At 43.1% G+C, this 13,011-nt stretch overlaps 1 protein-coding gene across 1 annotated transcript in view; it reads left to right on the forward strand.

Moving 5' to 3' along the window:
- PTPRJ (protein tyrosine phosphatase receptor type J) overlaps positions 1-3,066 on the forward strand; it is a 65,119-nt gene extending 62,053 nt beyond the window's left edge. Inside the window, exon 27 of the mRNA XM_038138063.1 lies at positions 1,034-3,066. Coding sequence (XP_037993991.1) covers positions 1,034-1,192 — 159 coding nt within the window. The 3' untranslated portion in view covers positions 1,193-3,066. The remainder of the gene's footprint in view (positions 1-1,033) is intronic.
- Positions 3,067-13,011: the final 9,945 nt, after the last annotated feature.

Consider the following 13,011-nt stretch of genomic DNA (forward strand, 5'->3'; position numbering starts at 1 on the left):
AGCACCTTTCTCAGATGTTCGTAATCATCCAGATGTAGCTCTGAGTTACAGGACAATGAGATATTAAGGAGTTAAAACTGCTCTTCATTTAACTTCCCTCCTTCCTGCCTCATCTCTTTTCCACAAAAGTAGTTGCAGCCAGGGACCACAGTACATCCAAGCAATTTCTTTACAGAGTACTTTGTGGCATTTGCAGCTGGAAGGAATCAAATCCTGAAGCAGACTTTTTTGCAGACTAGTTTTACCCATGGGGGGTTTATCCTTTAGTTGTGAGCCAGAATTATCTGGAGTCAAGTGGTCTCGGTGTGCATCTTTGCTTTTGTGTTCTGCAGGAATACAAGTATTCCTACAGAAATTACCACTTTGGTGTAAGGACTAACTCAAGGCGATTTGGAAAAGGCTGTAAGATCTCCATCATGAAAGTCTTTTAGGGGTAGCATTAGGCATGACAGATCCTAGCTCTAGATAGCAAAACCTGATCCTAGTTTTTTTTTTTTTTTTTTTTTGGGGGGGGGCATTGATCAGATTACATCATGAGGTCCTTTCAACCTCTATTTTTTATAAACTATATGTCACAGCATGTGTCAGTCAAGACAGCCATGACAGACAGAGTGTCACCATACGATTTCAGAAAGCTTCAACCTATACAGAGTAACATTATGTCACTTCAGAAGGCTGCAAGCATCTGCCCTTCTTGTTCTTTAGCCCAGCCTTTTATACCCCTCATGTTCATGCATTGCACCTGTGTGCCCTCTGTTCCCTTTGGTGTTGGTCAGTGCACCTGGGCACTCTGTGTCTCGTTGCTTTCAATGCTGTTCACCTGTTTGTCACAGCTGTAGCCCATTGGGGATGAGGCTCTGCTGCAGCCCCATTCCCAATTACCACAAACCGTGTACCTATATTATATATATGTTCTAAAACAAGCACTCTGATAACAGTCAGTGCAGTGCCCAAACCTGTATTCAGAAACAGAATTTCTTCCAAAATCAGGTATTTTTTAGAAATGTATTTCCATCTCTCTTTCTCCCGTCAGGACCAGTACGTCTTCCTAAACCAGTGTGTCATGGATATCATTAAATCCCAGAGGGAGAGGAAAACGGACCTTATCTACCAAAACGTGACAGCAATGGCAATCTATGAAAACTTCACACCTGGGCCAGCCTTTGGGAAGGCCAATGGCTACCACGCATAGTCCAGAAGGAACCCAGTGCCTCCATCCAGGAGGTGTTACTTGCCTATAGGAGAGGGAGGTGTCCGACTCATGTTTTCTGGGGTTGTGTGCAGTGTCTCATGTCTGGCTTCTCCAGTTCTGTCTGCATTCAAAGGTGTGATCTACAGGAGGAAAAAGACAACGCTGGCAGGAGCTGCAGACTCGTGTTAAAAAAACCCAAACAACAAAACCCAAGCAAAACTTTTTAAAGTTAACAGAGGAATCTTGTTTTTTTCTTGGGAATTTAACAGTACTGATAGGTGAAATAGCATTTGCAGTATGAACAGTGAACTAGAGTTTAAATATTAAAATAATAACACAAGCTTTTTATTACAATTTTATATGATTTCATTTACAGACACCAGGCTGGTGGGTTGTTTTAATATATTTAATTATAAGTTTCAGGAACATATTTTATCTACTGTATCTGGTTACTTAGTTAATAGATATGTGCCTCTGTGATCTATTTTTTTTCTGTGTTCCTTTTTATTTAAAAAAGGAGTACAAATGGCTCCTTCAAATGGACATTCATACTTGGAAATTGTGCCTTTTCTAGTTGCTACTCTAGGAAAAAAAAACAGCAGAGATTCTATTTTTGTACTGAAACTCTTAATGAGAACGCAGATTTTTAAATAAGGCTTATGTCAAACTTAACTGTAGTTGCACTGTTGGCAGGACTCTCCAGAAGTTTGGAGGTGAGCTTTGTTTTTGCATTTCACCACAAATATCCCCTGCCTTAATGTTTTGGTGCCTCTGCCAGAGGAAAAGGAGTGTGGTCTGTCACTCCGAGCTTTAACTGTAGATAAAAACAGAGCAAGTGAATCTGTGAATGTGTGTGCGGGGGGTGTGTGGGCGTGTGGATGAAGGACAGAATAGCTCCTCCCTGTTCCTGCCTGATATTCCTGTTTTTATACAATTTATAATGATTTATTTAAAGGTGCAATATATGATTTACTGAATAATGCTCACTCTAATAGAGTTTTTCTCAGGTTGGTGTCTTTTTATCATTGTTTTTGTTTTTCCTCAAATATATAAATCTGTGAAAATGCTGAAACTAAGGTTCCAAGTGTTCAAGCACTCCCAAATGGATCGACTGGCTTTACTGTTTCTACCAAAAGACATTGCACAAAATTCTGCTGTAAAGACAAATTTCTCGGTTGTTTTAGCCATTCAAAACTGAGACACATCTTACCTGCCTGCATCTCACTGATCCAGTGTAATTGTTTTGTAATTATTTTAATATACTGCTGCTTTTGTTTTGACTGGTCCTTTTAGAAACTGAAGGAACAAGCAGAAATTCCCCGTTTGCTGATTTCACAAGTCAAGGATCAGATTGGAAGTATTTTGCTGGTACATAACTGTTAGACTTAGGAAGGCATTAGCAATGAAGGACTTAGGTAGTGTGGGGTGGGGAGAAGGTATTTTTTTTGGTCTTTGGATTGTTGCACTGGTTGCATTGTAGATGAATATGAAGTTTATGAATAATGCTATAGAATAGCTATAAAGCAGGGAAAAAAATCTTATGAAGGTTTAATAACCAGAGTCCCTGAAATTCTGCTGCTTTTTTGTTGTCGTTGTTTTGGGGGTTTTTCTTTGTTTTAGTAGAGTTGTCAGAAAAAGCTGCAGATGCTAGAAGTATATGTGGCTTTACAGTGGAACCTGGCAACCTCACAGGATCCAATATCTGAAGGAGAACATAGGAATTCCTGGTGCACAACTGTAACTTTACAAATATCCTGAGGAATTTTTTACAACCTGGTGTGAAACTGTGGTGTGCTGTGTGAGCAAAACTGGAGGACAAACCACAGCGCACCTTTGGTTGTTAGGTTTTGTTGTTGGTTTGGTTTTTTGTTGTTGGTTTGTTTTTTTTTTTGTTTTTGTTTTTGTTGGTTTTTTTGTTTGTTTGTTTTTTGTGGGTTTTTCTGGTTGTTTTTTTTTTTTTTTTGTAGCAGCCACTTGTGGGTTCTTGAATATAATTTTGTTCCTCTTTCTCTGGAAATACTTTAAAAAACCCTCATCTTGAGGTTCCGGATCCTGCCCAGCTCCATCCAAACTGGCAGCCCACAAAGTGGATGTGGATTCCACATTTGCATTCTTCCTAAGCTGCTGTCAGATGACAAAGATAAACCACTTGCACCAAACAGAACCATTCCAAAAGAACTGGGAGGGAGGAAAGCCTGCCCTTTCCAGTCATGTTATTTTCTTTAACTCTCTTATTCTTTTAATTACTGCACATCTGTGCAGAGCACAGAGCCAGTATTTGTTATTCCAGGTCTCCCAAGAACTTGCTGCCTTAGGGTGGCAAGTGCTCTTTCGCTTCTGAAGGCCCTTGTTTTGTGTAGCTTAGAGGAGAGGGAGACGAGTCTTCCATGCTAGGTCATGTTGTTTCTATTCTGTTGCAGCAGAACATCAGAAAATGAGCTAGGACAGTATGTGTTTCTGCCTAACCACTGCCCAGATCCTCTTACAGAAAACAGATGGATCTGTCCCATTATTTTGGTGTTGGAAACAGGCGTCCAATTCTCATGTGTGCCATCATCTAAAGAGTATCCATTTTTAAAGAACTGGATGCAGGTGTTTTTCCAAAGCTGACACATTGTGAGAAGAGACTGAAAGTTGAAATAATTGACCTCTTGATTTTGTGTATGGGTGGAAAAAGTTGGTAAGGCTTAAGCTGTTGCAAACATAAAGTTGGGCGTAGTGTCAGTGTGAGTAAGTAGGACATTCCCTATAGGATGTCTCTGCAGGATAAGGAGTACAGGTAATGCTCCACTGCCTGATGGATCTGTCTTGCTCAAGATGACTTGAATTCCTGCAAATGTTTTCTCCATGCCCTCTGATGTTCTCTGTGTTATAATTGCTGAGATCTGTCTCTTTGGTCAGTGTTTTCTCTCACTGTTGCTTATTTAAAGCTGTCCACTGAAAGCTCCACTATGTGACAATTGCATCTCTTGCATTTCTGTTTAACTCTTTCTTCCCATTTGGGGCCTGCTTAAGAAGGGAAAAGTTGATGTGTTTCAAATAAGTGACTGTTGAATATCTTGAAATGATGTACAAATTTTATTGTTTTCATATTTGTTGTACAGGAAATTTCAGTACATGTCTGTAATATTTTTAATGGTTTGATTTGTTCTTAAAAAGATAAAAATAACAATTAAAAAGCATCATCCTAGAGCACTTTTTGTCTTATTTTTCCTTTGTTGAGATTCTGTTTTGAATCAAATTAATTTGCTAAAATACCCATTTCATTTAGAAGGGTTTTATAAATGGAAAGGGGGCTCCCATCCTCTGGGGTGGCACTTGAGTCAGTTGTGTACTGCAGTCACTGGAGCTCCCTGGGACAGTGATAATCTGTCATTCAAACTTCCCTGGAAGGCCCTGGATCTGATGTTAATGTGTCCTGGCAGTTGGTAGCTTCTCTAAAAGAAGAGTTTGATACCAGGTAAGAAAACAGGACCATCATCCAAGGTCATCAAAGATTTCCATTTGCTGAAATAGCCTTGGGGAGGACCAGTGTTTCAAAGACTTGATTGCTTCCAGAGAAACAAGAGTGAGGACTGTTTCGTCTGTTGAAGATATTGCATTGTCTGGAGGTGGTGATAGAAGGGGATGCAGAAATATCTTTGTGATGCTATAGCTGGCTGCTGGATTAAAGATCACCTCTCTGTAGATGCATAGAAAATTATCTCAGTTAAGTGCCTTTCTCCCAAAATTCTTAGTTGCCATTCCTGGCTGCCATCTGAATCACTCCTGAGGAGGATCACATGCCTGGAGGGTGATACTGGCACTCAGCAGCTCTCCAGTTCATCACACTAAAATTTTGGGATCCTCTGTGGCAACTGCTGCGTTTTCTGAAACGACTGCATGGTGAGATGGGAAGAGCCAAGCTTGATTGTCTTGTCATTGTTCAGTGGGATCATGTGCCAGCCACATCATCCTGGTCTTACCCTTGTGCTATTAGAGCTTTGGAAAAGCCAGCTGTTCTGGCTGCCATTTGGAGCCTTAGTCTGTTTGCGTGGCTAGAGCTGAACCTGAATATCTGGAAATCCCATTTTGTACCTGGCATGTATTAGCTTTACTGCCTTAAAGAGAGGTCAGAATGGAGGGGATGTAATGTTTCTGTCCTGTTCTTGGCTTGATAAATGGGATGTATTGATGCTGCCTGTGCATGCTCTTCCTGGCTGGGTGCTATCAGGCACCATATAGAGTTTGGAGATGAACACATGGGTGTTTTTGTGGAAGCGGGTCAGAAATGGGGGCTTGAGAGGGAAAACCACCTGAAATCTTTGCACAGTGTGCTATTCTGAAGCAAAAAGAAAAAGCCAAGGTCTTAACAGCTCCTGAGTCTTCAGGTAAAAACTAATTTAAAAATGCAGATGCAATCACTATGGTCAAGGGCTGGAATGAGGGGCAAGCAAATAACAGTTTACTTGCTTCTGAGGTGGGCAGGTACAATGGTCTCCACTTCCTGAAGTCATCAGAAAAGTTACTGGACTTCCTTCTTTTGCTGTGGCACTGCTTCAGGGAGTCCCTTTCAGCTCCTCATGTAAGACCTTTTGGTGTTGAAAAACCTCTGCCTGCAAACCATTCCATTTTCAGCACTTTGCAGAAGTGTTTTTGATGTTGGCACCAAACAGTGCCTCTCTCCAATCTTGTATTTCATTCCATGTTTACCCTTGGACTGGGCAAACCCCTTGCCTGTGCCAGCCTCCTGCCTGTGAGGGAGGAGGAGGCAAATGAAGCAGAAAACCTGAGTTGGAAGCACCAGGAGGAGCTGCCAGCATTGTTGGCTGAAGGGAAGGAGCTGTTAGTACATCTCATGTAGGGGAGGAGCTGGGACCCCCTCTCAAGCTATTTCTTTGATCTGAAGAAGAACATTATGAATCCAGGCCTGTTCTTCTTAGTCCCTGTTAGCAATCCCCCATTTATTCATTCAAGTTTCTTTCCCTGGGTTTATTACAATTTAAATTAATATACATAATTTTCTGTCAGCCAGAAGCAAAGCTAGCAAATTATCCCCTTTTGCTGAGGAAAGTGTCTAGTTTGATCCCAAGTGAGTTACTTGAAATCACATTTTATCTCCAACTTTTCAAGTAATCAGACAAAAGCCAGATTGTTTGGAGCAATATTCCAAGTGTAGTGCTGATGTCTAATGGACATTCCTGGTATATTCTTAATGCTGACAGGATTTCTAGGATTGCTCAGTGTGTGAGGGACAGAGTGCTCTTCACACACAGTGCCAGGCAGTTGCCCTTGTTTCACCTCAGGGCAGAATGGACAGGAAATCAAGGATCCTCTCTGAGGGATATCTAGACTTGTTTTTTTTTTTTTTGGTCTAGCAGATTTTTGATGTGATACTTCCAGAGTTGGGCATATGCTATCAGAAGGAAAACAGGCTTTTTGATAATGGTCTAATGTCACCTCTGATTAAGATATGCATCTACCTAAAACATGATTGTTGTCACTCCAGAAAGGAAATATATCCTGTTCACTTCTGGTTTAAGCCTCCAGATGGCACATGATACCGCTGGTCTTTCCAAGGAAAGCTTTCCCTGCCAGGCTGCTCCTTTTTCACTTCCTTCCCAGATTCTGATAGCCTCCCTCCACTCCTTGTGCTGTTTCCCCTTCCTTGCCCTGGCCCATGTCACTCTTAGCCCAGGCCACCGTGCCCCTGTATGCTCTGCAGAGATCTGTATGAGTGTTGTACACCTGATTAGTGACCTTTTTTCAGAAACTCCTAAGCTCAGCAATAGCCTAATAATACCAAATAATCCTTTGCTACCTCGGGAAGTGCTCTTGCTTCAGTGTTGCTGATACCTGGGCATTTTCTGATGGTGTGTGTATTCCAAGGTGTAAGGGCTCTGGTTAGGACCAGCCTAGAGCTGGTTACTCAGCATTACCAGCTGTGTGCTCATTTCCCAGCTTATCAGTCTGCTCCACAGCTGTCCCCAGCAATAGCAGATTTATGGGATTGCTGAACACAGTGCAGATACATCAATAAAGGCAGCAAACAATGACGTGCTTGCTTGTACTACTCAATACAAATAACAGTTAAAAAGCTGTTTCATTTAATGGATCTGTTTGTGTATGTGTGTGTGTAACACTGAACGTGACTTTACCCTGCCTTTTTTATACACAGGTCCTTGGGGAGATTTTAAATGTAGCTTTTAAAGCATCTGGCAACATCTGCTAAGTTACTTTGGCTTCCTCTGTCTCCCATTTGAAATAAGGTGAGATTTCAATACAAAGCTCTGGTGATAGATCCATTTTTTACAAACAAGGCAATAATGGAGATAGATCTTCCAGAAGATTTAGAGCTCTCTCACACACCTATCTGCCACTGCCTAGCTGCTTACAAATCCTTTAGCCTTTGAGCAAGGAATAAATCAAACCTGGAAGTAACATTTCACATCAGAACTTCCCATGCTCATGTATCAACACCAGTCCTGTGGAAGATCTGCTGAGTAGGATTTGGCTGAGCTGAATCTCAGGTGCTGCCTCCTGGCCTGAGTGATGCTCCCAGTGCTGATGGTGACAGGTCTGGTTGTCAGGTGCTGAATGAAAGCTGAGCTCTGGAGGCCACTCACCAAAACACAGCGAAAAATTTGTGACCAATGTAGATCAGTCAAACCTTTAAACTCGTAATTTAATTATAAGGCAGGTCTAAAGCTACTGAATTGGTTTTCCCCTACATGAAGATGTCCTAAAATGTGACTGAAATGTCAGAAAATACATTTCATAATGTTTGTCTCAATAGATATTTTTGTGTGTCCAGCTCACTGGCATCACATTAGTACCAGTCATGTTTTTTCTGTTAAGACACTTGATGTTGCCACTTGGTGTTTTGAAAGTGAGCTTCTTTTTTTTCTTTTTCATTTTAGAAAGTGTTGCCTTTAAAAAAATGCCACGAAAGAAAGATTTGAAGGGTTCCACCTGAAAAAAATCTTTCTTGGGAATTTCTTTCTGTTTTATTCATTCACCATTTGGACATATTTTTAAAGCAATTGGAGGTAAAGATGAACATGGTTGTTTCAATCAGGATTTAGGAAAATATTCCATGTTTGTTTCTTAAAATGCATTTTTTAGCGAAAGGGACTGAAATACTGAGAAATCTGAAGAAAGCTCTGGTTCCTGTCACATGTGAAACATGACCTTCTCTCTCCCCTATTCTTGCAAGTCAGACAACAGAGGGAATGTAGGTATAGACAGAGCAGGCAATTTGCACAGGGCCTTGGTAAACCAAGGTTACTTTTTTTTTCCTCCTTTTTTTCTCTTTTTTCCTCCCCTTTTTCCCCTTTTTCCTTTTTTTCCTTTTTTCTTTTTTTCTTTTAGCAATATTAAGCACACAGAAAAGGATGGGACAGAGAATTGGGAATCTGAATGTATATGGATGTCAATCAGTAATATCCTTTCAAATTCCTGCAGATGGTATTGTGAGCCATGTAAAACTGAAGGCAAATTCCCCTGACCCCAACAGCTCTCCTGTATGTAGATTTTAGTATTCTATTTGTTGATCTATTTCAAGATGTATTTTTTACGCAGTATTCTCTTATCTGATTTATAGATTTGAGTTAGGATCTTATTCTAAAGAGCTGTAGAAAGTATATGCTCTTTCCTGAAGAGCATTGCACTGAGCCATCCATCACATATATTTAGGTTATCCACTTTCCATTTCACAGACAGAAATTAGATATCTTTTTACTTCTTTTTTTAGTTTTTTCCCCCCCTCTGGTTACATTATTCTATTGCAATGAGATTTTATAAGTCAGCCTGATGAAGGCACAATGTTATTACCTTAAAGCTCTCTCCAAGTCATTTGCTTTAAATGATATTAGAAGTACATGGATGTGTTATTCTGTGAGCTATGGTCAATTGGTTCCAGATGAAACGTTGTAGTTGCAATTTACTACGTGAAGTGATCAATATGTTGTAAATGCTTTTACAAGGTAGAGACAGAATCTCTGGCAAAACTCAACCAGCAGCATCACAGTCGGCAGAGACTGCTCTCTGCACCCAGAAAAAAACCACTACACTGCGGTTTTTCTTGGGATTGAGCTTTCACTCAGCCGACATTTCAGCTTCCAAGGACTTTGCTCTTTAGTTTATTTTGGAAAAGGCAGGGTGGCTCTGGAGGACTCAGGTGGCTGCTTCCTCTGGGCTGAGGACACAGCTGCCAAGGAGGGAAGGACCATTTCCTGATTAGGGTTTGCAATGAATGATATGGCCAGAGGCAGGAGATAACCAGCAGCTGAGGCATGAGACAGCAGTGTGGTGACCATGGTCACTTTAATAAGCAGCATTTGCAATGGTTTACTATTTTTCAGACTTCTTAGATAACAAAATTTTTAGGAGACATTTGGAGGCAGTTTTGCAAACAGCTCAGAAGTAGCTCCTTTCAGCAAAATGGATGGAGTAGGAATAAAATCAGAGGGCTTTGTAAGCTATTCAATGTTGGTATCATTAACAAAGCCAAACAATCATCTTTGAAATACCCCAAAAAGAATTGCAAAATGAACTGATGTCTATGCTAGCAGCTGGGTTGTGGGGATGAATTGCTTTCCCAAGCCTGGGGGAAGCAGAAAGCACTCTTGCTGTGCTGAGAGGATGTGGTGGGGAAAACCTGTATTTTTCATTGCAGGTGTAAACTGCAAATATTTGCAGAAGTGAAGCTGTGGTGCTTTTTCTTGTTTCACACAACAGAAAAGGAAAAAGTGAATCATTTCTGTGGAGTTAAGTACTTCCATTGCAAAAAAATCTAACATTTCAATAACCTGAGACTACCAGAAACTGATAGGCAAACAGCAAGGAGAGATTAGTGTGAAGCCTCTCATCAGCCTCCCTGGGAAAGGCATCATGTTCCAAGCTGACAGTGGCCTTTTAACTTTGCTGGTGTGGAAGGAAAATTCTTACATGCTAATAGTCAAATTATGATTTCCCATGATTGAAAGGCAGGAGCTACTAAGCATAACAAAGTGAGTTTCCCCTGCTCACTAGGACATCTGCCAGCAACTGTGATCAAATTATAGCTTTCCTTGGCCCACAGTCAGGAGCAAACTGCTTATCCTTGATCAAAAGCACAGTCTGCTTGGGTGGAGATGCTTCAATTATTGGTGACAAAAGCCCTTTGAAGTGACAGTCTCAGGATGCCTCAGTGTTCGCATATGGGGGAATCAATTGACTAATTACAGCAAGAAATAGCCTCAACAATGAAACTGAAAGAGAAGGTGGAGGTCTGAGGGGCAGGCAGCAGGTGTGAGGGTGGCCAGACAAGCGGGACCTGCCTGGGCTAGGGGCTGTGGGTGGGGGACGAGACATTTGGGGTTGATCAATTGCCATGGGATGTGTCTGGCTTTATGATCTGGTTCTTGCTCTGCAAAAGCAGCAGAGGGGCCAGCCCAAGAAGTTGCAGTGGACAGAGCAGTGTTTCACAGTCATGCCTTGCAAAGGCTTTATCTCCATCATGGGCCAGTCTCCAGCACCAGCCCCGGGCTCTGTGTGCCAAGCAGAGCCACAGCACAGGAAACCAATTCCATAGTGCTCTAAGGGATGGAAAAACACAAAATAACTCCTACACTTAAATTAAATGCCATCTTTTTGCCTAACTAAATTCACAGCACAGGTGGAAAGCCAATGGTAAGGACAGGGGTAGTTAGGGTGGTGCTACACCCTAACTGGGTGAAATGGGAAATCCCCCCATCCTGTGAGGTTTATCTGTGAGGAAGGATTTGTGACTAGGATGAGAATGCCTGCTCTCTCCAATTCTCCCTGTTTCCCCGGTAAATCAAAATCAGGCAGGCATCCTGAATTGTGGCCACAGGCCTCCTGTCTGCTAGTGGGTGTGGGGAGGACTCATTTCAAAGGGTGGAAGTTACGGCACCCAGATGGATTCCCCTTTGGCAGCAGATGAAAGCTGTGTGGTTTCAGAACAAAGAGCTTGATTTTTGCATGTAGGAAATTAAGAGATCAGCTGAGCAATGTTATACAAGCTGGAGGGGAAGCCTTAAAAGTTAAAAAAAGCACATTATACTTGGTGCATTAGGTAGTGGTGTTGACTGAGGCATTCTGTGCTAAATGAAGTAGTAATACAGCACAGGTGAGAGAACTGGCCCAGGACAGCAGTGGTGACAGCAGATTATACCTCTTCTACACCGTGGGATATCACTGCTACTAAAATTAGGAGAAAAATGCTCTGTTTTTTTAAAAACATCTATTTGTGGCTGTTTAGAAATGAGGGCTGGAATAAAATGCAAGCAATAGTACCTGGCACTGAAGGTACAGAAACCAGTAATAATTTTGTACTTTTTCTCATTTTGGCTGGATTTGCATGCTGGAAGCTGACTTGGAAGGCCTGGCTGGCATCAGGTGTTTTCTTATGCTCCATGGGTCCCATGTATGATCCTCTTGAGAACATACCTGAGTCAAGCCAAGATTCCCATGGCACTGGCAGTTGAGAACTTTTAGAGCCTGGCTCTCAGAAAAAGCTTCTGTGCTGTAAGTAATTCCTCATTCCATGGGTTTATAAATGTTCCTCGTGCTGCCTCGCCTCTCGTCCACCCCAGGCTGCTGCCAGGGCTATTCCTCACACCGTCCCTCGCTGCTGGTGAGAGTTGTGCTCTCACTGGAGAGCCTTTTCCCAGAGAAAGCTCCAGTTTCAGGCAGAGGCAGTGCACGGTGGTGTGGCTGGGGAGCCGCAGGGCAGCCCCTGGCCCCTCTCCTCACAGAGGCTGCTCCTCTGCTGCCAGCACCCGGGCACCACACCAGGCACGGATCATCTCCTGCCCACCCCGCCGCCAGCAGGCCTCGTCCGATGTGGCCACGTCCGCTGTACCCCACTCCCACCATGGCTGGGAACAGGACTGGCATGGCCCCTGTGCAAGCTGGCACCCAGCAGGTGGGTTTGCCTTCTTCAGACATTTCCCTCCAGACAGAAATGGAATGAAAATGGTGCTGGGAGAAACAATGAGTCCCATCCCAGGCAAGAGGCCCCTGAGGGCCCTGAGGCGGCTCCTCGGGGTTCCCGCCACTGTGGGGGATGAGGAGAATTTGTTTCCAGCCTCACTTTGGGGTTTTTGGTGCACACTTTGGTGGCCACCCCACATTTTTTGGGGTTCCACTAGGCTGCCCCCAGCCTACAGCACCTGCTTGAGGGGCAGGAGGGTTGCTGAGGAGTCCCAGAGGAGATGACATTTCCGCGCATCAGCAGCCAGGCCTGAGGCAGTGCTCCGACGCTTCCCCGAGGCCAGGCCGGTCAGTGAGCACGTGGATGTGGGCATCTCTGGCAGGAGCCAGCAATGGCCACGGCTGGGCCAGGCTGCAGGCTCACACCTTGCTGAGCTGCTGCTGACGGAGAGCTTGAGTTGATGAATTGTGCCCACTGGTCCTTGCACTTGGAAGGGGAAGAAGGTGAGGGTGGAGGGATTCATGAATAATTAAACTCTGGAACATACATAATGCATGATAAATTAGTCCAAGTGCAGCAGAGGAAGCATGGGTAAAGTTTGTTTCAACAAGCAGAAAATGAGATGTGACAAGGTATTGACACCAGAACAGATGTTTGCTAAAATTTTTCATTTATTTATATAGATTTCTGCCCCCTCACAGTAAGGGGTCAGCCTAGAGTGGGGCAGAAATCGGCAACAGAGATGGAAAACAGGTTTGGCTTCTGTTGGGTCCCAGTCCAGCACACTGCCTCCCTGGGAGATTTCCCTCCCTGCTTAGCACTCTTCTTCCCTTTCTGGTAATCTGATGCAATATTTCCTGCCTGGTCACTTGGGCTGCTGTTTGACGGCAGCTAAGGCGGG

The sequence above is a fragment of the Motacilla alba genome, chromosome 5, assembly GCF_015832195.1.
Source record: "Motacilla alba alba isolate MOTALB_02 chromosome 5, Motacilla_alba_V1.0_pri, whole genome shotgun sequence".
Taxonomy (NCBI): Eukaryota; Metazoa; Chordata; class Aves; order Passeriformes; family Motacillidae; genus Motacilla; species Motacilla alba.